This window comes from Anomalospiza imberbis, chromosome 17 (genome assembly GCF_031753505.1).
Source record: "Anomalospiza imberbis isolate Cuckoo-Finch-1a 21T00152 chromosome 17, ASM3175350v1, whole genome shotgun sequence".
Lineage (NCBI taxonomy): Eukaryota > Metazoa > Chordata > Aves > Passeriformes > Viduidae > Anomalospiza > Anomalospiza imberbis.
The window spans coordinates 1,698,005-1,720,411 of record NC_089697.1 but is presented as its reverse complement, the minus strand read 5'-3'; the positions used below and the strand labels follow the sequence as shown (position 1 = coordinate 1,720,411).

Here is a 22,407-nt window from a genome sequence, read left to right as displayed (position 1 = left end):
ATATTTGATGTGAGTGCTGTGTCTGATGTTGAGGAAGGGAACATTCCTCAGCAGGGCCAGAGCTGGAAATGGTGTGGCCAAACTTGACCAAGCTACTTTTCTCCTGTGGCAAAGGGACATGGTTGGTGTCTGCCCTGACTTCAGGAAGGCTTTGGACACAGTCCTGCAGCATCCTGGCATCCAGGTGGGCACTGCGGGCTGGATGGTGGGTTCCAAGGATGGGGAGAAGGGCTCAGACTCTGCCCAGGGACCAGGGGAATTTCTCAGAGGTCTGCAGGAAAGGAGGGCCATGGGTGGGTAGAAAATGGGTTGGAGACTTGCCCTGACTCCAGCAGATGAGGATGGAAAAGTGGAAGGGCATCCTGTAGAGGGGAAGCAGCTTAGAGAGACCAAGGGTGTCTCCGTGGCATGGCCTGGGGTGGGGGAAAGAGGTGCCAGGGCAGGCTGGCTCTGAAACAAGAAAATACAGGCTTCAGGAGCTCCAGGAGTCACCAGGTGTAAGGCCACGGGTGTGACAATGCTCAGTCCCCAGGGAAAGGAGGGCTCACAGCAGGTCTGAAGTGTCCTGGGGCAGCAAGGCCACCCAGGGCCACCTGGCTGCAGATACCCCACGAGTGTGCAGGCTCTCTGAAGGTCCTGCACAGCCTCAGGCACTCCCAGCACGTTCAGGATGGAGATTCCCTGGGCACTGGCACCCTGGAGCAGCCTCCAGCTGGGCTTGGTGCAGATACTCAGGATTTCTGAAATGAGGCTTAAGCTGGGTACCCAGAGTGACCAAAGAGGTGGGAAAAGCCTCCATTTCTCCCCATCTGCACCAGTTTCCTTTGGGAACCTCTTCCAGGTGGCACTGCAAAAATAAGTCTGAATAGAGAGCATTAAACAAGGGCTGATATAGGGGTGGAAGTTGGAGCAGCACTTGCCAGAGGTTGAGAACTGAATTCACTTAGATTCCTTCGAAAGTCCTGTCCTTTGGCTGTTTTTCCCAGTGTTTTTAGGAAAACTCTGGCTGCCAGGAATTGGTTTTAAAGTAATAAAACAAAAGTAGCTGGCTCTTTTAATCTGTAAGTGTGAAAGGGAAAATACAATGAGCCAGACTCAGACAAAGTCTTTTTTTTTTTTTTATGATTTGATTTAGCAGGCAGATTATTTCCAGCCTCAGTGGCAGGTTAATGGAGTGGCAGGGGTTGGAGCTAGAGATTTATTGTGGAGCCACATCCTCACAGAGAGGCTCAGACTTGCCAGGTGTCTCCAGTGCTCTGTGTGGCCTGGCTTTCGGTGGTGACAGGGATGGAGCGTCCAGCTCTTTGTGCTCCCCTGGAAGGTGGAGGCGTGCCCCTGGCAGCTGGGCACAGAGCCCATTGCTGGGGGATTGCTCCAGCACCCTGTGGCTCCTGGCTCAGGCTGCAAACCCCCTCTGCCTGTGGGGATGGGGCAGTCTCCTCCCATGCCCCCGTCCTGGACTGGAATTTCAGATGCTGGGATTTAGAGCTGTGCTGGTGAGCCCTAACACTGATGCTTGTCTGTGTGGGCACCCTGGGGCAGAGTGGGACTGTGGCAGGAGCAGATCCTGAGGGGCTGGGAGCTCAGAAGGGAAAACATTTGTTGGATTATGCCCTTTTCTGACCTAGAGATGGAGCAACTGAGAAGCATTTTAAAAATTTTGATTTTTTTTTTCAGTCTCGTGAGAAGGGTGAGATAATGCAGATGTTATAATTTATGTCATTACAATCAGAAATTAACTATTTCTTAATTACAATATACTATAAACGTTTCTTGGCCTATCAGCTTTAGCTACTTCTGTCAAGTTTTTCTTGAGAATTTTCTACAAATCCCTTTCCCACAAACATCCAGACATCCCTGAGGAGCCAAAACAGGGCTCCCCTGGCGAAGGGTGAGGTGGGTGTGATGATATTCTCCCCTCTAACAGAGGAGAAGCAACCAGAGATTGTGTGTCCTGTGAGGAATCTCTGTGCAGGAGAACACGAAGAAGAAGCAGGACTGGGGTTTTGGGAAGTCTTGGATGCTACCCCAAAATATCGTGGTCTTTTGGCAGGCTCAGCCTGCCAGAGCAGGAGTGTAGGAAAGGGAACTCCATGGCTTAGGGCTCAGCAAAGCTGGCACATCCCACACTGCCCTGGCAGTGCCTCGGGCAGGCTGGGCTGGGGCAGCAGAGCCTGCCAGGGCTTGGGGACCAGGGGGACAGGGCCCACAGGGGCTGCACCAGTGCGGGCAGGCACTCATGATTAGCAGTACCAGGCAGTAATTAAAGCACAGATGCTCAAATGCACACTTGCTGTTCAGGTCCAGGCTCAGAAGTGGCCCCACAAATGTAGTGGAGAGGCGGCACATGCAAACAGTCACCCCTCAGTTATGAACAGTTGCATTTGGAGCCTGAGGCAGTAGAAATGTTTGATTGCTAAAGGCCAACAAAGCAGAGGCAATGCATCAGGAGGTGGAAGCATGGTGTTCCTTGAAGCCTTCCTGCTTTCCAGCCTTTCACTCTGCTTTATTCTGAAAGGTGCAATGTCACCAGCTGGCCCCACCTCGGACCAGGCTGTTCAGACTTGGGCTTGGAGCGCAGAGAGCCAAAACCCCAAAGCCAGGCAGTACCAGGAGAGGTGCTGAAGACCACCAGGCAGGGGACACCAGGCCCTGTGGTAGCAGCACAACCCCTGTGCCAGGCTTGGGGACCTCCAGAAGTTGTGGACACCCTGGTGGTGTTGCCCCTGGGAGTGGGAGCACCTGTGGTTGCTGGTGGAAGGGGCTGGGGAAGAGCAGCACCTCCATGTGCATCACAAAACACCTTGCACAGCTCCTGGGTTAATCAATCCTACACTCTGTGTGTGCAGCAGAGCAGGGATCCCAAACATCCCTCTGGCTCTGGAAGGTGGGAACCAAGCTGATCTCTCTGCACAGCTGGGGGTTTTGCAGGAGTTGGAGCAGACAGGCCACACTGCCTTGGGTTTCACACGACTTGCAGCCACGGGAAGGGGTTGGCTTGGCTCCCAGCCGATGTGATGTGATTTCCAGGCTAACAGTGACACCTCCTGTTTGCACAAAATCCAGCCCAAATCCCGGCGTGCAGGCAGTGCAACGCAGGCGCCAGCAGGAGCACCTGGGCTGATCACTGCTTACATCTCTTCATTTATATCCAGAAATCCCAAGTCCCCTTCCAGGTGCGAGTGTGGCCTCGCAAGGACAAACCCATCCCTGTGTGTGGTGAAGGCTGGGCTGGAAAGTGTTGGCAGGGGAAAGCCTGGAAAAGTGGGCATGAGCCAAGGTGCTGGATGCAGACTGCTTCAGAAAGAGTTCTTTGAATTGTGATTTAGCATGGAGAGGTAAAAGCTTTGGTATGACAGCATTAAAGCTTTTACTTAGATGTGAAATGGATTTAAATCTTGGTTTCTCCCCTAAAAGCAACCTTAGAAACACAGAATACCCTGAGTTGGAAGGGACTCACAATCCATCGTTAAAGTTCAGCTCCTGGCCCTGCACAGAACCAACCAGGTGTCAGCCTGATCAATTAATTTCTATCATGAATTTAGGATTGACTGTGCCAGTGGTCTCCCAACACTCAGGGGCTCCCAGAGATGGGATCTGCCCCACTGTGACCAGTTGAAATTGAGGAGCTGCTTCCTCCACTGAAAGCTTTGCCCCCCACCCGTTTTTCTGTGAATTCCTTCTCACACCCTCCTGACTCCCCACCTATCCTTGCAGGCATCCAAGATGTCCTTGAAGGTGCAGACCAGCAACATCACCAACAAGAATGACCCCAAGTCCATCAACTCGCGGGTGTTCATCGGCAACCTCAACACGGCGGTGGTGAAGAAGTCGGATGTGGAGACCATCTTCTCCAAGTACGGGCGCGTGGTCGGCTGCTCCGTGCACAAGGGCTACGCCTTCGTGCAGTACTCCAACGAGCGGCACGCGCGCGCCGCCGTGCTGGGCGAGAACGGCCGCGTGCTGGCCGGCCAGAGCCTGGGTGAGTCCCCTCGCCGGCCCCGCCGTGGCCAGCAGCCTGCTGGGTGGGCTGTGCCGTGGCCTTTTTCCCCAGTAACCTGCTGGGTGGGCTGTGCCGTGGCCTTTTTCCCCAGTAGCCTGCTGGGTGGGCTGTGCCGTGGCCTTTTTCCCCAGTAACCTGCTGGGTGGGCTGTGCCGTGGCCTTTTTCCCCAGCAGCCTGCTGGGTGGGCTGTGCCATGGCCTTTTTCCCCAGCAGCCTGCTGGGTGGGGTGGGCTGTGCCATGGCCTTTTTCCCCAGTAGCTGTCACAGTTGAGTCAGAGATGACCTAGACTCAGATCAGAAAGCAAAGGACTAAAACCAGCTTGTTTAGTCAGTCCTCTTCTTTTATATCTTGGATCGCTACAGGTGAGACCTGACTGGTCATTTAATCAACACATTTCACATGATCGGCTAATTAAGAAGACATCCATGGGTAAACAACTTGTTAAAAACCACCACCTGTGTGTTGTTTACAATTCTTTCTCTCCAGCTCCCTAATATTTCCCAGACCAATTCATGGGAAAGCTTATCTAGCTTTCTCTCTCTCTGACCAGACTGTCACATCCACAAGTAACCTGCTGGGTGGGCTGTGCTGTGGCATTTTTCCCCATTTTTGGAAATGAAACTCGAGATAATTTTAGCAAGGAGGTAATATTTCGGGGGTTGGTCTCTCTCTCCAAGCAGCAGCTGACAGGACAAGAGGATTGAATTCTGTTAGTAAGTTTGTGGACGACACAAAGCTGGGTGTGTGTGTCCATCTGTTGGAAGGTAGGAGAGCTTGCAGAGAGACCTGGAACAGTTGGATGGATGGGCAGAGTCTAACAGGATGAAGTTTAATCAGTCCAAGTGCCCAGTCCTGCATTTTGGCCACAATAACCCCCTACAATGCCATGGGCTGGGGATGGTGTGGCTGGACAGTGCCCAGGCAGAAAGGGACCTGGGGGCACTGGTCGACAGCAGGCTGGACATGAGCCAGCAGTGTGCCCTGGGGGCCAAGGAGGCCAATGGCTCCTGGCCTGGATCAGGAATGGTGTGGCCAGCAGGAGCAGGGAGGTCATTCTGCCCCTGTACTCAGCACTGGTGAGGGCACACCTCGAGTGCTGTGTCCAGCTCTGGCCCCTCAGTTTGGGAAGGACCTTGGGACGCTCGAGCACATCCAGAGGAGGCAAGGAGGCTGGAGAGGGGCTGGGAACACAAACCCTGTGAGGAACCACTGAGGGAGCTGGGGGTGCTCAGCCTGGAGAAAAGGAGACTCAGGGGTGACCTCAGCACTCTCTGCAGCTCCTGAAAGGTGCCTGTGCTCAGGTGGGGTTGGGCTCTGTCTCCAGGAACTGACAGAACCAGAGGACACAGCCTCAAGCTGCACCAAGGGAAATACAGGTTGGATAGCAGGAAAAAGTTTTTCACAGAAAGAGTGATAAAGTTCTGGAATGGCTGCCCAGGGAGGTGGTGGGGTCACCATCCCTGGGTGTGTTTAACAAAGCCTGGATGTGGCACTGGGTGCCAGCGTTCAGTTGAGGTGTTGGGGCTGGGTTGGACTCGATGATCTTGAAGATCTCTTCCAACCTGGTCATTCTGTGAATTCTGTGTATATAAGAGCTGATTTTTATTTGAAGGTTTCAGGGGTAGTCATGGAAAGATGTGCACAAAAGCCCACCCCCACAGGGGTGAGTGCATTTTTATAGGTTTTAGGAAATGAGCATAATTGATAAAAAGCACCAATTAGGAGCAGAAGTGGAGAGGCAATTCCCCCCCCAGTCAAGCCCCTTCTCTGGAGTCCCCCCTTGGCACTGGCTGTTCTCTGTCCATGAAATGGATCTCCAAGAGTTGTTCATGGCCTTGGTTCCCAGGAAGAGCCAAGAGAGCACTGGGGTCCTGTACCCCTCAGGGCTTGGAGCTCTGGAATTTGTTTGGTTTTCTGTCTAGGAAAAGGCCATGGGAAATTACTGGGAAAATGAGCCATTAATACAATAGGCTACAGAACTACAAATACATGTGTGAAGAGTACGGAGAACATATCAAAGAACTAAAAAGGCAAAACCCAAACAGCATCAGTTCCATGGGGGATGATGAAGGGATGGCTAGTGCCCAGTCAGACTGGGATGTTGGATCTGCAGAGAGGGTCAGAGATGACCCAGTGATGACCCAGCAGGGCCAGAGTGACAAGGCAGGGTCAGCAGGATTCCTGGCCAGGCACAGAGCTGGAGACCAGCATTCCAGCAGCACCCCCAGGCAGGGGCTGAAGGCTCCCAGCTCCTGTGTAGGATGGGATCAGAGGCACGTGTGACATAGTGGCCCAAAACCTCAGCTCTGGGCTGTGACTGTAGGAGGCAAACAGCGAAACCACAGTTCTGGGTCATCCCATGGCCTTGTCCTGGAGCTGCTGGGGAAGAACAAGGGTGGGGAAAGACATTGCCTGGTACCAAAGACATGGATAGGACAAGGGGAATGGCTTCCCACTGCCAGAGGGCAGGGATGGATGGGATATTGGGAAGGAATTGTTCCCTTAGAGGGTGGGCAGGCCCTGGCACAGGGTGCCCAGAGCAGCTGTGGCTGTCCCTGGATCCCTGGAAGTGTCCAAGGCCAGGCTGGACAGGGCTTGGAGCAGCCTGGGACAGTGGAAGGTGTCCCTGTGTTTCAGTGACACCTGTGTTTCAGTCCCCAGTGTTTCAGGTGTTCTGTGATTCAGTGATTCCCTTCCAGGACCAGGCCTTAGCCTGTCAGGAGAGCTGATCTCCAGACCAGCTCAGCCTAACCTCAGGCAGCAGATGTTAAACAAGAGAACTTCCCCCACATCTGCACTGCTGTGGCACGAGAACTAACGGGCAAATCCCCCCAGCTGCATCTTTGCTTTTTCAGATTGCTCTGAGGTGTCACCAGCTCCAAGATGAGAGTTGGAACTGGGGAGGGGATTTTTAATGAAAAATGGTGATTTCCAAGCCTGCTGTGGGCAGCGGGCACCCAGGAAAGCAATTTGCAGCCCATTCCCACCCTGCTGCTGGCCCAGCAGCCTGACACAGGAGGTTGTGCTGAGGCCATGCTGCTTCCTCTGAGGTTTATCCAGATACCAGAAACTTCTGCTCACTTCTCTCGAGCTCCAGAGAGCGGAGCTGCAGATCTGGCAGAGCTCAGCATGCCAGGAATGCTTCCAGCCCAGATGTTGCCCTCATGTGCAGCCTGAGATAGGATGGAGAGGGCCCTGGGGAACCCAGGAGCTCCTTGTAATGCTCCAGAGGAGATGTGGCCAAGAGACAGGGAGCACCTGCTCGCTTAGCTGAAGAGAGATGAAAGGTTTGCTGTGAGAAAAGCTTCCTCTCAGAAAACCTCTGATCTCTGCTGGTCCCAAGGGCCTGGAATTCCAGAAGGAGGCAAAATGACTGTGTGATAGCTGAGTGTCCTGTTCATGTCCTGGACAAGGTGCAAACTCAGCTGCCTTTGATCTGCCTGCCCCTCATGGGCCAGGCTGAGCGCAGGAGAGCTCCTCAGGCTGTTCCTGGGAGCAGTGAGCTCCGGGATGCTCCTGGGAGCAGTGAGCTCCGGGATGTTCCTGGGAGCAGTGAGCTCCTCAGGCTGTTCCTGGGAGCAGTGAGCTCCTCAGGCTGTTCCTGGGAGCAGTGAGCTCCGGGATGCTCCTGGGAGCAGTGAGCTCCGGGATGCTCCTGGGAGCAGTGAGCTCCGGGATGCTCCTGGGAGCAGTGAGCTCCGGGATGCTCCTGGGAGCAGTGAGCTCCGGGATGCTCCTGGGAGCAGTGAGCTCCGGGATGTTCCTGGGAGCACTGAGCTCCGGGATGCTCCTGGGAGCAGTGAGCTCCGGGATGCTCCTGGGAGCAGTGAGCTCCGGGATGCTCCTGGGAGCAGTGAGCTCCGGGATGCTCCTGGGAGCAGTGAGCTCCGGGATGCTCCTGGGAGCAGTGAGCTCCGGGATGCTCCTGGGAGCAGTGAGCTCCGGGATGCTCCTGGGAGCAGTGAGCTCCGGGATGTTCCTGGGAGCAGTGAGCTCCGGGATGTTCCTGGGAGCAGTGAGCTCCGGGATGCTCCTGGGAGCAGTGAGCTCCGGGATGCTCCTGGGAGCAGTGAGCTCCGGGATGCTCCTGGGAGCAGTGAGCTCCGGGATGCTCCTGGGAGCAGTGAGCTCCTCAGGCTGTTCCTGGGAGCAGTGAGCTCCTCAGGCTGTTCCTGGGAGCAGTGAGCTCCGGGATGCTCCTGGGAGCAGTGAGCTCCGGGATGCTCCTGGGAGCACTGAGCTCCGGGATGCTCCTGGGAGCACTGAGCTCCGGGATGCTCCTGGGAGCACTGAGCTCCGGGATGCTCCTGGGAGCAGTGAGCTCCGGGATGCTCCTGGGAGCACTGAGCTCCGCGATGCTCCTGGGAGCACTGAGCTCCGGGATGCTCCTGGGAGCACTGAGCTCCGGGATGCTCCTGGGAGCACTGAGCTCCGGGATGCTCCTGGGAGCACTGAGCTCCGGGATGCTCCTGGGAGCACTGAGCTCCGCGATGCTCCTGGGAGCAGTGAGCTCCGGGATGTTCCTGGGAGCAGTGAGCTCTGGGATGCTCCCCTTGCAGGAGAACCCCGCAGAGAAGAGCTGTGGTGAGACAATCAAGGCTGGAAGGTTTTTTCTAAATAGAGGAGGGGTGGCTGTGTAGGAATGTGGAGAGAGGACAGGCTGGGACTGCCAGGGGACATTGCAGACACCCTGCTGAGGGGACTGTCCATGCTCCTCTGGACTCGTGTCCTGCGTGTGCAGCCTGTGCTCCTCCTGCTCAGCTCATCCCAGCACTGCTGCGGCCTCCCTGTGCTCCTGGAGCTGATTCTCCAGGTTAATTCCTAAGTCAGCAGGATGTTCCTTTGGATCACTTTGTAGGCTCTTGATTTTGATGGGGTGTGGACCCACCTGTCCACATTTCCTAATAAAGCCCCTTCATAAAACATGAAAAAATCAAAAGTTTTGAATGGCCTGATGTGCTCTAAGTTGGTTGGATTCCCCCTAAGGTGCAGGTAGCAGAAAGCAAGGCATCATTGAAGAAATTCCTCCCTGTGAGGGTGCTGAGGCCCTGGCACAGGGTGCCCAGAGCAGCTGTGGTTGCCTCTGGATCCCTGGAAGTGTCCCAGGCCAGGCTGGACAGGGCTTGGAGCAGCCTGGGATAGTGGAAGATGTCCCTGCCCATGGGCTTTCAGGGAAGATTTCTTCCAACCCAAACCATTCTGGGATCTTTTTCTCCCACCACCTCTCTGGTCCATCCCAAAGCTCCCATGGGGCACTGGTCTCATGGAGCTGCAGGATGTGCCCAGGGGTGGGTACATCAGCCCCTGGTTCTCTGTGGGGGACCGGGTCCCTCAGGGCAGGTCAAGGCACACCCCTGAGGACCAACACATTCAGTAGGTGACCCAGCTGTGATGAAGTCTCCTGAACCCAGCCAGCCTTTTCCAGAAACTCAGGTGTGGCTCCTCCGAGCTCCTGGAGATCGCTGGCCTCACACCAGCTGATGGAGAGGCTTCTTACCAACCCCATGGACTCAGCAGCTGCTCTTTCACTCCCTCACCTTCTGCTACTTGGATTTTTGAAATATGAGGGTTTTTTACATAAATGCTTCTTCCTCTTTATTCCTGCCATGTGTGAGGGCCATGGTTTCATGGTGGGCTTGGCAATGCTGGTCCACATGAGGAAAGCCTGTCTTGCTCAGCTCAGATCTGACATGCCCAGAGGTCTGACACCTCTTCATACACATAGGGCCTGAAGAACCAGCAGGGTTTAGGGCTGACTGGGGAGGCAATGGGGCATTTGCCACGGCTCACCTCTCTGAGTTATGGCTCCACACCGATGTTGGATTGCCAGGCTCTCAGCAGCTCCATGAAATCGGCTGTGTCACTGTATTCTCACATCAAAAGCACGTTTGGCACCATGGCCAAGGAGTGACATTCCCTCAGGGGATTAGAGGAGCTCGTTCTCTCCTCCCCTGGCAGACGAGGCTGCCCCGAGAGAGCAGCTCAGGCACGGGCACCATGCAGAGTTTAACACAGCCACATCCACAGCAGTGCCCTGCTGGGTGGTGCCCAGCATTCCTGGTTATTCCCAAAGGATCCAGGGGTGGGTGTTCAGCAGTCAGCACCCTGCAGCAGGTCTGGATTTTGCCTTATCTCACTGAATTCTCCCAAGAAAGCTGTTCTGGGTTTGTGTGTGTGGACTGGACCATGTGCAGGGTGCTGACTGCTCAGGGAATGGTGGGTGGCTCTGGAAAGGAAAGGGAAGAGGTTTCCCAAGTGCAGGGGTTTATTCACCTTCCTGTGGAGCCCCAGCCATGCCAGAAGCAGGTGGCAATGGGTGGAGGGTGGGGGGAGCTCATTTCTCTCTGGCAGGGCTGTGTGCGTCCACCCCAGCTCCGTGCCCAGGTACAGCTGAAGGGGGCAGGGATGTGCCATGTCACAGCTGCGTGTCCCTTCCTTGCAGACATCAACATGGCCGGGGAGCCCAAACCCAACAGACCCAAAGGGCTGAAGAGAGCAGCCTCTGCCTTGTACAGGTACGTGTTCACCACAATGGGTGAGGTCTCTGGGCTGGTGTTTGCCCTCCAGCACCCCCCAACCAGTGCCCTGAGCTCCCTGCTGCCTGCCCCCAGCAGCCTGGGCACTGCTGCACATCCAGAGCTTCTCCCAAGGGCTCCTTCCCTTGGCAGTGCCCCTCGGGCAGCCCCGAGGTTGGCCAATGCCTGTGGTGATATGGGAGATCTCCTGGGCACGGTCCCACTTGTGCAGGTGTTGGACCTGGAGAGGGTTGGAGAAGGGTGGGCAGAGGAGGGGTAGCAAGAGGAGCACTCCCCTGCAGCCAGGGAGCAGGAGTGGGCACAGAGGTGCTGGATGTGGGGGAAAAACAGGGAACAGGGATCATTTAGGGAAAGGGAAGAGTGATTGTCAAAGGGAGAGGAGAAAGGAAGAAAGTGGGAAGCCCTTGGGGTGACAAATGGAGTTGAACCAAGGAGGTGGCTGGGGGAAATCCCAAGGGAGCCTGTTCTGAGGAGCACAGCCCAGGGACCAAGGGAACAGGAGGGGCAGGTGGGACAGGGAGAGGTCTGTGGCTCATGGAGTGTGTTACAGATGCCAGCGAGCCCTCAGCTCAAGAGAATTTATCGTTATTTCCACAAGAGGTGAAGATTTTCCTTTAAGCCCCAGACTTTGGAGTCAGGGGAATGCGGGAGAAACTCATGAAGTTCTTGTTTCTGCTGCAGAAGGGGAAACTTGGAAAGGTATATCAGGAGTGCCCTGCGTGTTCAGGAACCCAAAACTAAGTAACAAGGTCCTCAAATGTGTTTTATTTATACATTGTCATGATTTTGATGTCAGTCTCATGGTGAGGAGACCAAGGGTCTGAGTAAGGAGTTGGAAGGGGTGAGGTTGGGAGGAAAAGACTAAAATCAGTATTGGGGTTATAGGTGGGTGTAGCAAAAGGGGAAACCATGAGAGAACTGGAGATTTTTCCAGAAAAAGAAAAAAAAAAGTGTGAGGGGGGAAGAGAACCTTGTGATTCAGACTCAGCCATGTGATCCTGCACCAGTGTGGTGTGGAATGGCAAATCCTGGTTAGGAAATGCAGCTCTGACACAGCCAGACCCCCAGAGCCCCAGCAGGCTCCCACCACCCACAGGGCATCCCTGGCTTCCTTCCAGGAGCCTCTCAGCCAAGCTCCTCCCGTGCAGCTTTCAGGCACATTTCTCCTCCCACCCTGGGACCCCTTGGACCTTCACAGGCCATGGCTGTCTGGGTTCCCAGGGGATGCCACCTGAGGGGAAGGAAGTGGGAGCAGAGATGACACAAATCCTGCAGTTCAGCTGCACGTGGACTGCTCACGTGGGGCTGGGGCCATAACACACATCAGCTCCTTCCATACATCTTGCACTAACGAGCTTTTCATTTACTGCTCAGCCGTGCTTGGAGCACTAATCCCTTCCTCTGGAATGACCAATATTTCAGACTTCAGACTGCTGAGAGAGATGTTTGCTCCCTCCCACAAATATGGATATGCTAAAATATGGGCCGGAGAACTGCACTGCTCTGAGCTCCAGCAATATTTCTTCCCAGACTGGCTGTCAGATTAAAACTTTGCCATCTGGACTGGCAGAACTTAGGATATCTCCTGAAAAACAGGGATCCCAGGTTTGCAGCGAGCTGTGGTTACAGCTTCCCAAACCACCATCAATTTTTCTAAATGTTAGACTTCAAAAATCACAGCACTGTAATTTATAGAAGTGCTGTGTTAAACACAGCAGAGGATTTTTTCCAAAGGCTGACTTTTGCTTTGCATCACTCCAAGTCTGCATGGGAGGGTTGAGGGGAAGGCAAGGCAAGGGAAATTCCATTTTGAACATACAGGAAGCAACAGTTGTGACATTTTTACTTATCCACCAGCCTAGGTGGGTGTCCAGGTGTCAAACAGAAATTCTTGGGGATGTAGGCTCCCATCCACCTCCACCCAGGCTCGTGCCACCATCAGTTTTCTCAGGTGTCTCCACACGAGTCACCTTCACTTTTTACAAGGCCTTGCTGTCATCACTGCTCTCCTCCACTCTTGATCTCTGGGCCTCTCTCCCTCTGGCACTTCCCAGAGCATCCCTTTGCACAGGGCAGGTCCTGGCTGCTCCTGCCTGGCACGCTGGCCACCACCACAGACGTGGCCATGCTGCCTGTGGGGATGGCTGGGCAGTGAGCTGCTGTGACCATGTCCCCAGGGAGTCACTCACTGCCCCTCCAAACTCTCCCAGTCTGCCTTCTGACAATGCTTTTTTTTTTTTTTTTTTTGCCTGTACAGCAAATGTCTGGACAGGATTTCCTGGGGCATTTGGGGCCATGTTCTGGTCGGTGCCAGAGATGCCACCCAGATGTTGTCAGCTGGCTGGGAAGGGAAGGTGGCTCTGCCAGTGCCACTCTGGGCTTTTGGGGGCACAAATCTCTGCCCTGCCCTGCAGAGCTTGGGTTAAAGCTGCTCCATGGCCACAAGGACAGAGAGGACAGCCCAGGCAAGAGCTGCTGGGTGTCTGCAGCTCACTGGCCCCAGGAGGGGTCTCTGAAGTGGTGACAGGGACAAAGCACTGCTGACTGACTGTCACAGCCAGAGAACACTGGCATCCATCCCCTGCTATACCTAAAGCTGGTGTCAGCCCATCCCCAAACACCCCTCCCAGGCCCTAGTGCTGGAGCAGTGACATCCCAGTGCCAAATGCACTTGGACAGGGCTGAGAGCAGCCCCGGGGCAGAGGGGGAGGTGAGCAGTGATGTCCCAACCTACAGCAGCCCCAGCACTTTGGGAATGCCAGACTTCATCCCACGTTCCTTTATTTCCCACTGCCTTGGCTGTGTGCAGGAGGAAGGAGTCTCACACAGCTCCACAAGATCACTGATCAGTGCCACATTTTCCAAGCAGCTTTCCAGCAGGGATTCCTTTGCCCACTGCAGTAATGCCAGGACAGAAGTGTGGGAGCTGAGCTCGCCGTGGCACTCATGATTAGCAGTACCAGGCAGTAATTAAAGCACAGATGCTCAAATGCACACTTGCTGTTCAGGTCCAGGCTCAGAAGTGGCCCCACAAATGTGGTGGAGAGGCGGCACATGCAAACAATCACCCCTCAGTTATGAACAGTTGCATTTGGAGCCTGAGGCAGTAGAAATGTTTGATTGCTAAAGGCCAACAAAGCAGAGGCAATGCATCAGGAGGTGGAAGCATGGTGTTCCTTGAAGCCTTCCTGCTTTCCAGCCTTTCACTCTGCTTTATTCTGAAAGGTGCAATGTCACCAGCTGATTGAAAACCACCAAAAACTGTTCCTGTACACAAAGACAGAGCTGCCAGGTCACTGAGGAATGATCCCTCAGTCTCAGGATGGTTTATCCTACGTGCAGTGGAATTTTCAGGATAAATCACCTGTCCTAAGGCACTCACTTTCACCATCTTTTTTCCTGGATTCATCCTGGCAGACCTGCCCTGTGCTCAAAGCCTGATTCCAGGGATGCTGCTAAAACCATCCAGCCCCTGCCTCCCTGGCATCATCTGTTAAGCCGTGAGTGACTGGTGTGTTAGAGCAGGGCACACAGCCACAGGCTGCCCAAATCCCTCATTCCAGCCCTCTGCCTTCCTTGAGGGCTGCCCCATGGTCAGCAGGAATTGAAGCAGCACTGCAGAGCCTGGGCTCATGTTTTGGGAGGTCAGGACCAGCTCCCTGGGATAATTATGCCCCTAATTAATTTTGAAAGGGTGGAAGTGTCTCCCAGTCCCATAAAGATTCAGGGCCAGGGCAGGAGAACCCCTCACCCTTGGGCTTTGCACCCACAGATGCTCTGGGACCCCTGCCCTGCAGTGCAGGCATGGTGTGACCCCCTCACTGCCTCTGGGAATGCCCTGCAGAAGTGCCAGGAGTGATTCCCACCAGGAGAGCACAGGGCTGCCCAGCCTTGCTCCCACATTCCCCTTGGAAATAGGGACTAACACAGTGCAGTAACAGCCACAGGGTTCATTGGCCACTTCATCCAGCAGATTGACTGGTCTGGGAAGAGGCTTCACCTGGGCTCTTGGGCATCTCTGTCCTTCTCTAACTTTCTCCAGGTGGGATCTACAGATATTTGAGGCTGAGCTTCATCCTATTGGTGCTGGAGCCAAGCCCAGGAACAGGGCAGAGATACCCAAATGCCTCAGGGCAGGGTCAGTGCTGGAGGTGGAGGTGCCCACCCCATTCAGAGCCACATTCCTTGTTCCCAGGTGCCAGGCTTTGCCCAGGACAGTGCTGGCAGCAGCAGGGCACTGCTGTGTGCTGGGGCTGGAGCTGCAGCTCCTCTCCATCCCCACAGCCCCATGGAGCTACCCGTGTGCTGATCCCACAGCTCTGCTGGGGACCAAAGGCTTGGAGGAGAATTTCTGGCTCAGACCAGGAGTGTGAATTGTGGTCAGGAAAAAGGAATTTGGGCATCTCAGAATTTTGCCCAACACCCCCAAGCTTTGTGTTGTTTATCAACAAATGGTCCAAAGCTGCCTCGTGGTCTCCAAGCCACAGAGAGCTTCCCAGCAGGAGCAGCTCCTCATGGAGGTGATGCTTCAAGGAGCTGGAACAGAGGCTGGATGGAGCTAAGAGGAATAAAGTGGGTATTTATTGAAGAGCCTTCAAAGGCCACACCCTGGCAGTACCAGAGCCACTGTCCTGGCTCTGCCCAGATGGCTCCAAGATGGAAGCAAAACAGAGCCTGGTCACGAGAGCTCACAGTTTTATAAATTTTAGCCCATTTGCATATAGGAGTGAACTGCCCAATTAACAGCTTCAGATGATGAAGTTTCATCCTCCTTGCTTGCCTGCCCTCCTCTTCTCACGTTGTTTATGCTTTGGGCCTGAAGTTTGAAGGGACTGTCCTTGAGTCTCCAGCTAGAACAGGATTTTTTTGTCTTCACCACCCTGTGAGAAGATCCTAGTAACACTTAATGTAAAGCTAAAGCTGCACACCAGAACAGAACAGAAATCTTAAAACCCAAGGTATCAGAGGGAGTTTGTGCTGTGGATGAAGGCTCTGCTTCATCTCTTGGGGAGCCCTGGAGCCACAGGGAAATTGCACTGTCTCCTCTTGCCTGGGACTGGGGACAACATTGGCTCAGCTGGAGAGAGCCAGAAGCACTTCACCAGAGCCTGTCAGGATTGAAAATATTACAAAATTGCAGCAATTTCATTTGAGTTGCATCTAAGGAGGGGGAAAAATTGAAGAGGGAGAGTCTGACAGCGTAGAAGCAGCCTACTTCAATTTTCCTTTCAAATGGCTTCCTATTTTGATGGTATTTTGTATTTATTGGATTCAAACAGACCTGGAGTCAAACATCCTCAGTGATCAAAGTGAATTGGCAGGCTGAGGGGAGCTATTTTCTTGGAGGGTTTTTGTATCTCCAGGTTTCACTGTGGGTTAGAACAAAAATCCAGTTACCCATCATGAAAAGCTCCATGGAAGTTCTGTGATCTCCATCCCCTCAGCCCCACACAGCTGGGTTCATTCCAGCAACAGCTGCCCTGGGAGGAATTGCCTTTCTCTTTCAGTCCAGAGAGGGAATAAATAAACACAGATGAGGCAGAGGTTGGGACAGAGGCTGTGGGATGTTCCTGTCTCCTCTGAACCCAGCAGGAATGTTGGCTACAACTCAGATCAGAAGACCTGAAAAGAATCTGGAATTCGTCTGTCAAAAATGGCTCTTTTCCACCATGCAGTGGAATCTGCACAGTCACATCTCCCCAGCAGTGTCTTTGCTCAGCAGTGAGACCCTGCACTGCCCATCCCATCCCATCCCCAGCCAGCTGGCAAAGGCACAGGCAGCAGCTGCTCAGGGATAAGGCCCAGCTTTATGGAATATCTCCTCACTGAAGTCCCCAGGGCAGGGCAGGGCATGACTGGGGCAGGAGGTGCATGAGCCACCTCTTTGTCCTTAACCCTGGCACCAGTTCTTTGGCCCAAAAGCAGCTGTGGTGTCTCCAACCGTGTCACAGGTGCTCAGGTCTGGGGAACCCAAGGAGCGTGGAAAAATCCTCTTTCAGAAACCAGCCAGTTACTGAAACTGAGCACTGGCTGGGAAGCTCAGTGCTGCAATAGGCAGGACAGACCTGGAATTCCTGGTCCAAACCACGCTTCCCACCAGCCACCCCAGTCAGCCACACGTTGTTCTTGCCACTTCTGTCAAAGATGCAGGACACCAGATTAACTCTCAGCTACACTCTTGAGTGGCCATCCTTCCCCATCCCCAGTCCCTCATGGCTCAGCCCAGTCCCTCTCCCCCACCAACCTCTCATTCTTTTCAGCCACTTCCAGAAGGCAGGACAGACTTTGCTTTTTGGGGCTGCACCGATTCTGTTTGTTCAGAGCAGAGAGGAGACCAGCAGCAGCATCACGTCTGAATTGGCCAGGGTTGATGAGCTCAGCACACCAGGGAAGGGTGTCGTGTTCAGCTGGGGCAGCTGCTCCCAGTGTGTGGGGTCAAACCACCTGGTTTGTGCTGCCTTGTAAAAATCTGCCTGCAGCAAGGGGAAAAGTGTTACTGGGTCTCCAGGGAGTGGGGAATGCTCCTACTTTGGGTTAAAATGCAGCTCAGGCTTAAGAAAATAGGACATGGTCATTGTCTGCCTGGGGGGAGAGAGGTTTAAATCAATAAATATCCCCATAAATAACCCCTTTGTCCCGACTTTTCTCCACACGCATCTTCTTGCTCCTCCTTGAGATAAGCAGGTTAACACCCCTCTGCCAACGCCACCCTCCTCTGCCTTCAGCCCCCCTGGGCCAAGCCCACCTCCCTGCAGCCTGCACAGTCCCTCACCACCGGGACCCATTTATTTATCCTTGATGGCCCAGCAGGCAGTGAGGGAGCAACAATAATTAACTACCAGCACTAATTAACCCCTGATGCCGTGTTTCTACAGTGGCTACGACTTCGACTATGACTATTACAGAGACGACTTCTACGACAGGTGAGAGCCCAGCCCGAGGGGCTTTGTGGGGTGGGGACGGGAGGGTTTGGGGGCAGGAGGGTTTTGGGGGGCAGGGGGGATTGGGGGCAGGAGGGATTGGGGGGATTGGGGGGCAGGAGGGTTTTGGGGGGCAGGGGGGTTTGGGGGCAGGAGGGATTGGGGGCAGGGGGGATTGGGGGGCAGGAGGGTTTGGGGGCAGGGGGGATTGGGGGGCAGGAGGGATTGGGGGGATTGGGGGGCAGGAGGGTTTTGGGGGGCAGGGGGGATTGGGGGGCAGGAGGGATTGGGGGCAGGGGGGATTGGGGGGCAGGAGGGATTGGGAGCAGGGGGGATTGGGGGCAGGGGGGATTGGGGGGCAGGAGGGATTGGGGGCAGGGGGGATTGGGGGCAGGAGGGATTGGGGGCAGGGGGGATTGGGGGGCAGGAGGGATTGGGGGCAGGGGTCCAGCCCAGCCTGTGGGTTGGCATCCCATGGCCCCAATCACCAGGAATGCTGCGGGGCTCGGGCTGGGGCACCCCACAGCTCGGCTGCCCCAGTCCCACCTGGCTCCCTTCCCCTCAGGATCTTCGAGTACCGGGGCCGGGTGTCGCCGGTGCCGCGCGTGGTGCCGGTGAAGCGGCCGCGCGTCACCATCCCCCTGGTGCGGCGCGTCAAGGCCTCGCTGCCCGTCAAGCTCTTCGCCAGGTCGGCCGCCATCGCCAACAGCTCGGCCAAGCTCAAGTGTGAGTATGTGCCAGGGCTGGGCACAGCGCGGGGAGCTCCCAAAAAACGCCTCAGAACACCTGGGAACGGCAGCCCGGCTGCAGGGGTGCTCCTGGGGAAGGTGCAGTGTGGGCGATGAAGAGAGAGAGACGGGGATTCGGTGTGATGGTCAAACAATCCGAATTTATTGTGGGGTACAACTGCTTATTCTATACTTAGTCCACTCCAGACACTAAAAGGCTGAGGCTTGATCTTTTTAAACTAAAGCCGTTCCTGATGGCAGCCGCATTACTGGATTTAGAAAGGCTGCCAGAAGTGTAATTGTACCAAAAGTTTTGATTCTTACACACGGGGTGATAGGGAGAAACATTTTAAAAGTTTTAGACTTATTTCTTCCCGTGTGTTTAAAATAAGCGTAAAAGTCCAGTTTCACAAAACCCAGGAGCTCTACTCTTTGAGGTTCCAATGGTGTTTCAGGAAGGTAAATTATCCAATTTGATATGATTTGATTTGCTTTCAAAAATTTTTAGTGTAAATATTAGTGTAAAGTTCTGGAGGAGCTGCAGTGCAGGCATAGCCTGCGGGTGCCAAAGCCCCCAGGTCCCAGCCTGGAGTTCCTCCCTGCTTTTTCTGCCTGCTCAGGGAGCTGCCCTGGGGGAGCTGTGGGGTGGGGCTGCTCTGCAGGGCGCTGAGTGCCTTCCTTTCCTTCCTTCCTCCCCCCAAGTGAAGAGCAGCGAGCTGCAGACAATCAAAACGGAGCTGACACAGATCAAATCCAACATTGATGCTCTCCTGGGGCGGCTGGAGCAGATTGCTGAGGAACAGAAGCTGTCTGCAGGTCAGTGGGGGCAGGGATGCCTCGGGGCTGGCCTTGGGCATCACAAATTCCTCCAGGTTCTGACAGGGAAGTGTCAACCTCCAGGTTCCAGGGTAGAATCACAAGCCAAAATTATACACACCAAAATTCCTGAGATGACAGAGTTGAGGTTTAAAATTATGAGATCTTTTTCTTTTGTCATATAGTTCGTTTTTTTTTTTAGTTTGCATTTTTTGTTCTACTATTCTATTTTAGTCTGTCATATGCTATCGTCTTCTATTCTATTCTATTCTATTCTATTCTATTCTATTCTATTCCTTTCCCATTGCTTTCCTATCCATTTCCTATCCTATTTCTATTTTAATCTATTCTATCCATCCCTATCCCTATCCTATCCTATCCCATCCCTGTCCTACCCATGTCCTACCCATATCCTATCTTACCCTACACTACCCCTTTCCTACCCCTTTTCCTATCCCCATCCCTATCCCCATCCCTATCCCTGGCTCCCACCATCCTGCTGGGGGATGTAGAACCTTCTCTGCCCTCTCCACGGTGTCCCGGGCTGCCTGTTCAAAATCAGCAGAACTCCCCATGGCAGGAAGTGTTCCCGCCATTATTATTTCCCTCCCGCAGTGGATGTGGGGTTCTCTGGCCCAGGGATTCAGGCTGTGGCCCCTGTTGCCAGCCCTGTCCTGAAGTCAGGCTGTGGCCCTGGTTGCCAGCCCTGACGTGGCTGTTGCCCCTGCAGAGGCCCGGAAGAAGGCGGAGAGCAGCAAGAACCAGGTGTCCCAGGAGGACACGGCCTCTGAGGCCGAGGCCACCGTGGAGGAGCCGCTCAATGGGGACGAGGGCGAGGAGGAGGGGCTGGCACGGGAGGAGTGTGAAGATGAACTGGTAAGAGAGCATCCCTGCAGCAAAGGAGTGGGCCACAGTTTTACTGGAACTTGCCAAATCCCCAGGAAAAGTAGTTTTTTCCTTCCTGCAAAGAGATTGCAGTATTTAAATCTGATTGTTGCTGACAACTTGTTCTTTCAAGCCTGCAGAAGCACTGACCATGCAAACACGCATGGAGGTGCTGAAGAAACATGGTTGGCTCTTGAAATTCAGACATTTATCCTTGATTTCACAGCTTGGAGTGGTTTAAACCAATCCACTCTGCTCCCAGCTGATTCTTAGATGGATTTAAACGCACGGCAAGGACAGGCTGTGTTAGATGAGCTGCATTTGCAGTGCCCTTGCAGCTGACCAGACATTCACGGAGTCACAGGAGAGTTTGGATTGGAAGGAACCTTAGAAAACTTCTCATTCCACCCCCTTCCCATGGGCAGGGACACCTTCCACCATCCCAGGTTGCTCCAAGTCCTGTCCAACCTGGCCTTGGACACTCCCAGGGATCCAGGGGCAGCCATAGCTTCTCTGGGCACCTGTGCCAGGACCTGCCCACCCTCACAGGGAGGAATTCCTTCCCAATATCCCATCTGTCCCTGCCCTGGCAATGTGAAGCCATTTCCCTTGTCCTGTCCCTCCAGGCCCTTGTCCAAAGTCCCTCTCCAGAGGCTCATGTCCCATGGCACAAGCCAAGGTCTGACCCCAGCAATGTGTGGGGCACACAGCAGCCCCACTGCTCCTAGTCCTGCCCCAAACAGGGGTGTCCCTGGTGAGCCCAGGACAAATCTGTGCATTTGGATGGGAGCCCAGTGTTTGGGTACAGAACAGGCACTGTGGTATCAGTGGCAGCACTGTCATTTATCAAACCAAAACTCTGCTGAGAACAGGATCAGCTCCAGATCCAGGCTGAGGGCAGCAGGACTTCAGGGCAGAAGGGCGTGGTCTGCCCTGAGTGGCCCCAGGAACAGCTCAGTCCCTCCCCACCCCAGCACTGGTGGCAGCAGAAGTGAGGATGAAGCTCAGCATCCCTCTCCTCTTCCTCACCCTCCATCTCTGGGTGCCCACGCTGCACATCCACAGCCCTTCCCAAGGCGTTAAACTGCTCCAGCTCCAAACACTCCCAGCTGGTTTGTGCTCTCCTGCTCTGTCCTGCTGGAGCCATGCTGGGTGAGGGCTCTGAACGGGGTCCTTGAGCTGTTCCAGGTCTGGGGCCTCCAGGCTGGAGTCCCTCAGCCCTGCTGGAGGGGAGAGGTCACACCAGGCACTGGGAAGAAGAAAGGCACAATCTGTGTCAGGAAAAGGAAGGCCAGTTTCGACATACATCAGGGCAAACAGATGGTAGACATTAGGGGGAAACTTGCTGATGTTAATGATGATAAAGCAGCACAGAGCCTGTCAACAAAAAATGTGCATTTCTCTGCCTTTGCTAGGGTAAGAAAACACTGGAGGGACATCTGCTGGCAGTGGTTTGGGAAGAGCTGGTCCTCATTAAGAGGAGAAGAAAAAGATGACTGTTTCAGCTCACATCTCTATTTTCTGTAACTCCCTATTCCTGATGTGGCATCAAGGCGAGAAATATTCCACTGCCAGCCTCAGACCGGCTTCCAAGTGCTCTGGATGGTCAGGGCAGTGTGTGCAGGCAGCTCCCCAGGGCTCCCAGCACTGAGCAGTCCTGAGGTCCCCCCAGTTCCTGGGAGTGACTCCTTTATCCCACACCCCAGTGTGGCTGTCACCACCTGCTGTCCATGGACATGGCACCCACATGGGGTCCCTAAAATCCCTTTGGCTCTGAGGGGCAGGGGGGTGGCAGGAGAAGAGGCAGAGATCACTCAGACAGAGCTGAGGGAGTTTATTGAGTTCTGAGCCATAAATTTGGATATGGAAAACACTGAGTAAGTGCAGCTGAATTGGTGGACAGTACTATTTACTGCACTTAGTAGGGGATACAAAGATTATTGTGGACATGCCTTAAATGTCACATGTGTGCAAAAAAAGTCACCTGCCAGCCCATCAATGCCTGGTGTCAGCTGAGGGGTGTCTTGAGGGATGGCCCTGCTCAAGGGGAGATCCCTGCACACAGACAACTGCTCTGGAGGGAAAGCTAAAGGACTCCTGATGTGTTCAGGTATTTACAGCACAATGTGGTTGATTTGCAGTCAGATTTTCTTCTGGTTTCATGCAGTTTTGGTCATTTATCTGCCCAGTCTGCATCTAAACAGTTTTTGGGGTTGGTGCTGGGTGCCTGTTGAAGTCTCACACCATAGGAGTCTGGGTGTCCTGGCCTCCTTGGCCTCCAGAGATGTCTCACATAGGATTTTACCAAGCAGATCCCTGAACAACCCCAAATCTGCTCTCTTAAGTTCAGGGATTTGATCCTGTTCTTGGTGTTGGTCACTTCTCTGGGGTACTCAGGTTCACAGTCCCATGGGCTCTGCAGCCAAGGCTTCTCTCTACCTTCACATCCCTGTCCAGGTGTTCTTGGCCATCAGGGACCAGAATGATGTCTTCCCTGCTCAGCTGGGCCAGAACTTA

General features: G+C 54.2%; 1 protein-coding gene across 5 annotated transcripts in view; it reads left to right on the top strand.

Moving 5' to 3' along the window:
- RALY (RALY heterogeneous nuclear ribonucleoprotein) overlaps nucleotides 1-22,407 on the top strand; it is a 127,786-nt gene that overhangs the window by 102,349 nt on the left and 3,030 nt on the right. For 3 of the 5 annotated variants that reach the window (XM_068207468.1, XM_068207467.1, XM_068207471.1), the window contains 7 exons: nucleotides 3,718-3,982; nucleotides 10,448-10,520; nucleotides 17,417-17,464; nucleotides 18,027-18,187; nucleotides 18,892-19,005; nucleotides 19,736-19,895; nucleotides 21,319-22,301. In XM_068207468.1, the coding sequence (XP_068063569.1) occupies nucleotides 3,727-3,982; nucleotides 10,448-10,520; nucleotides 17,417-17,464; nucleotides 18,027-18,187; nucleotides 18,892-19,005; nucleotides 19,736-19,895; nucleotides 21,319-21,367 (861 nt within the window). In that variant the 5' untranslated portion in view covers nucleotides 3,718-3,726 and the 3' untranslated portion in view covers nucleotides 21,368-22,301. Of the gene's footprint in view, nucleotides 1-3,717; nucleotides 3,983-10,447; nucleotides 10,521-17,416; nucleotides 17,465-18,026; nucleotides 18,188-18,891; nucleotides 19,006-19,735; nucleotides 19,896-21,318; nucleotides 22,302-22,407 lie in introns of those variants that run through there. The other 2 variants (XM_068207470.1, XM_068207469.1) reach the window with 1 other exon arrangement.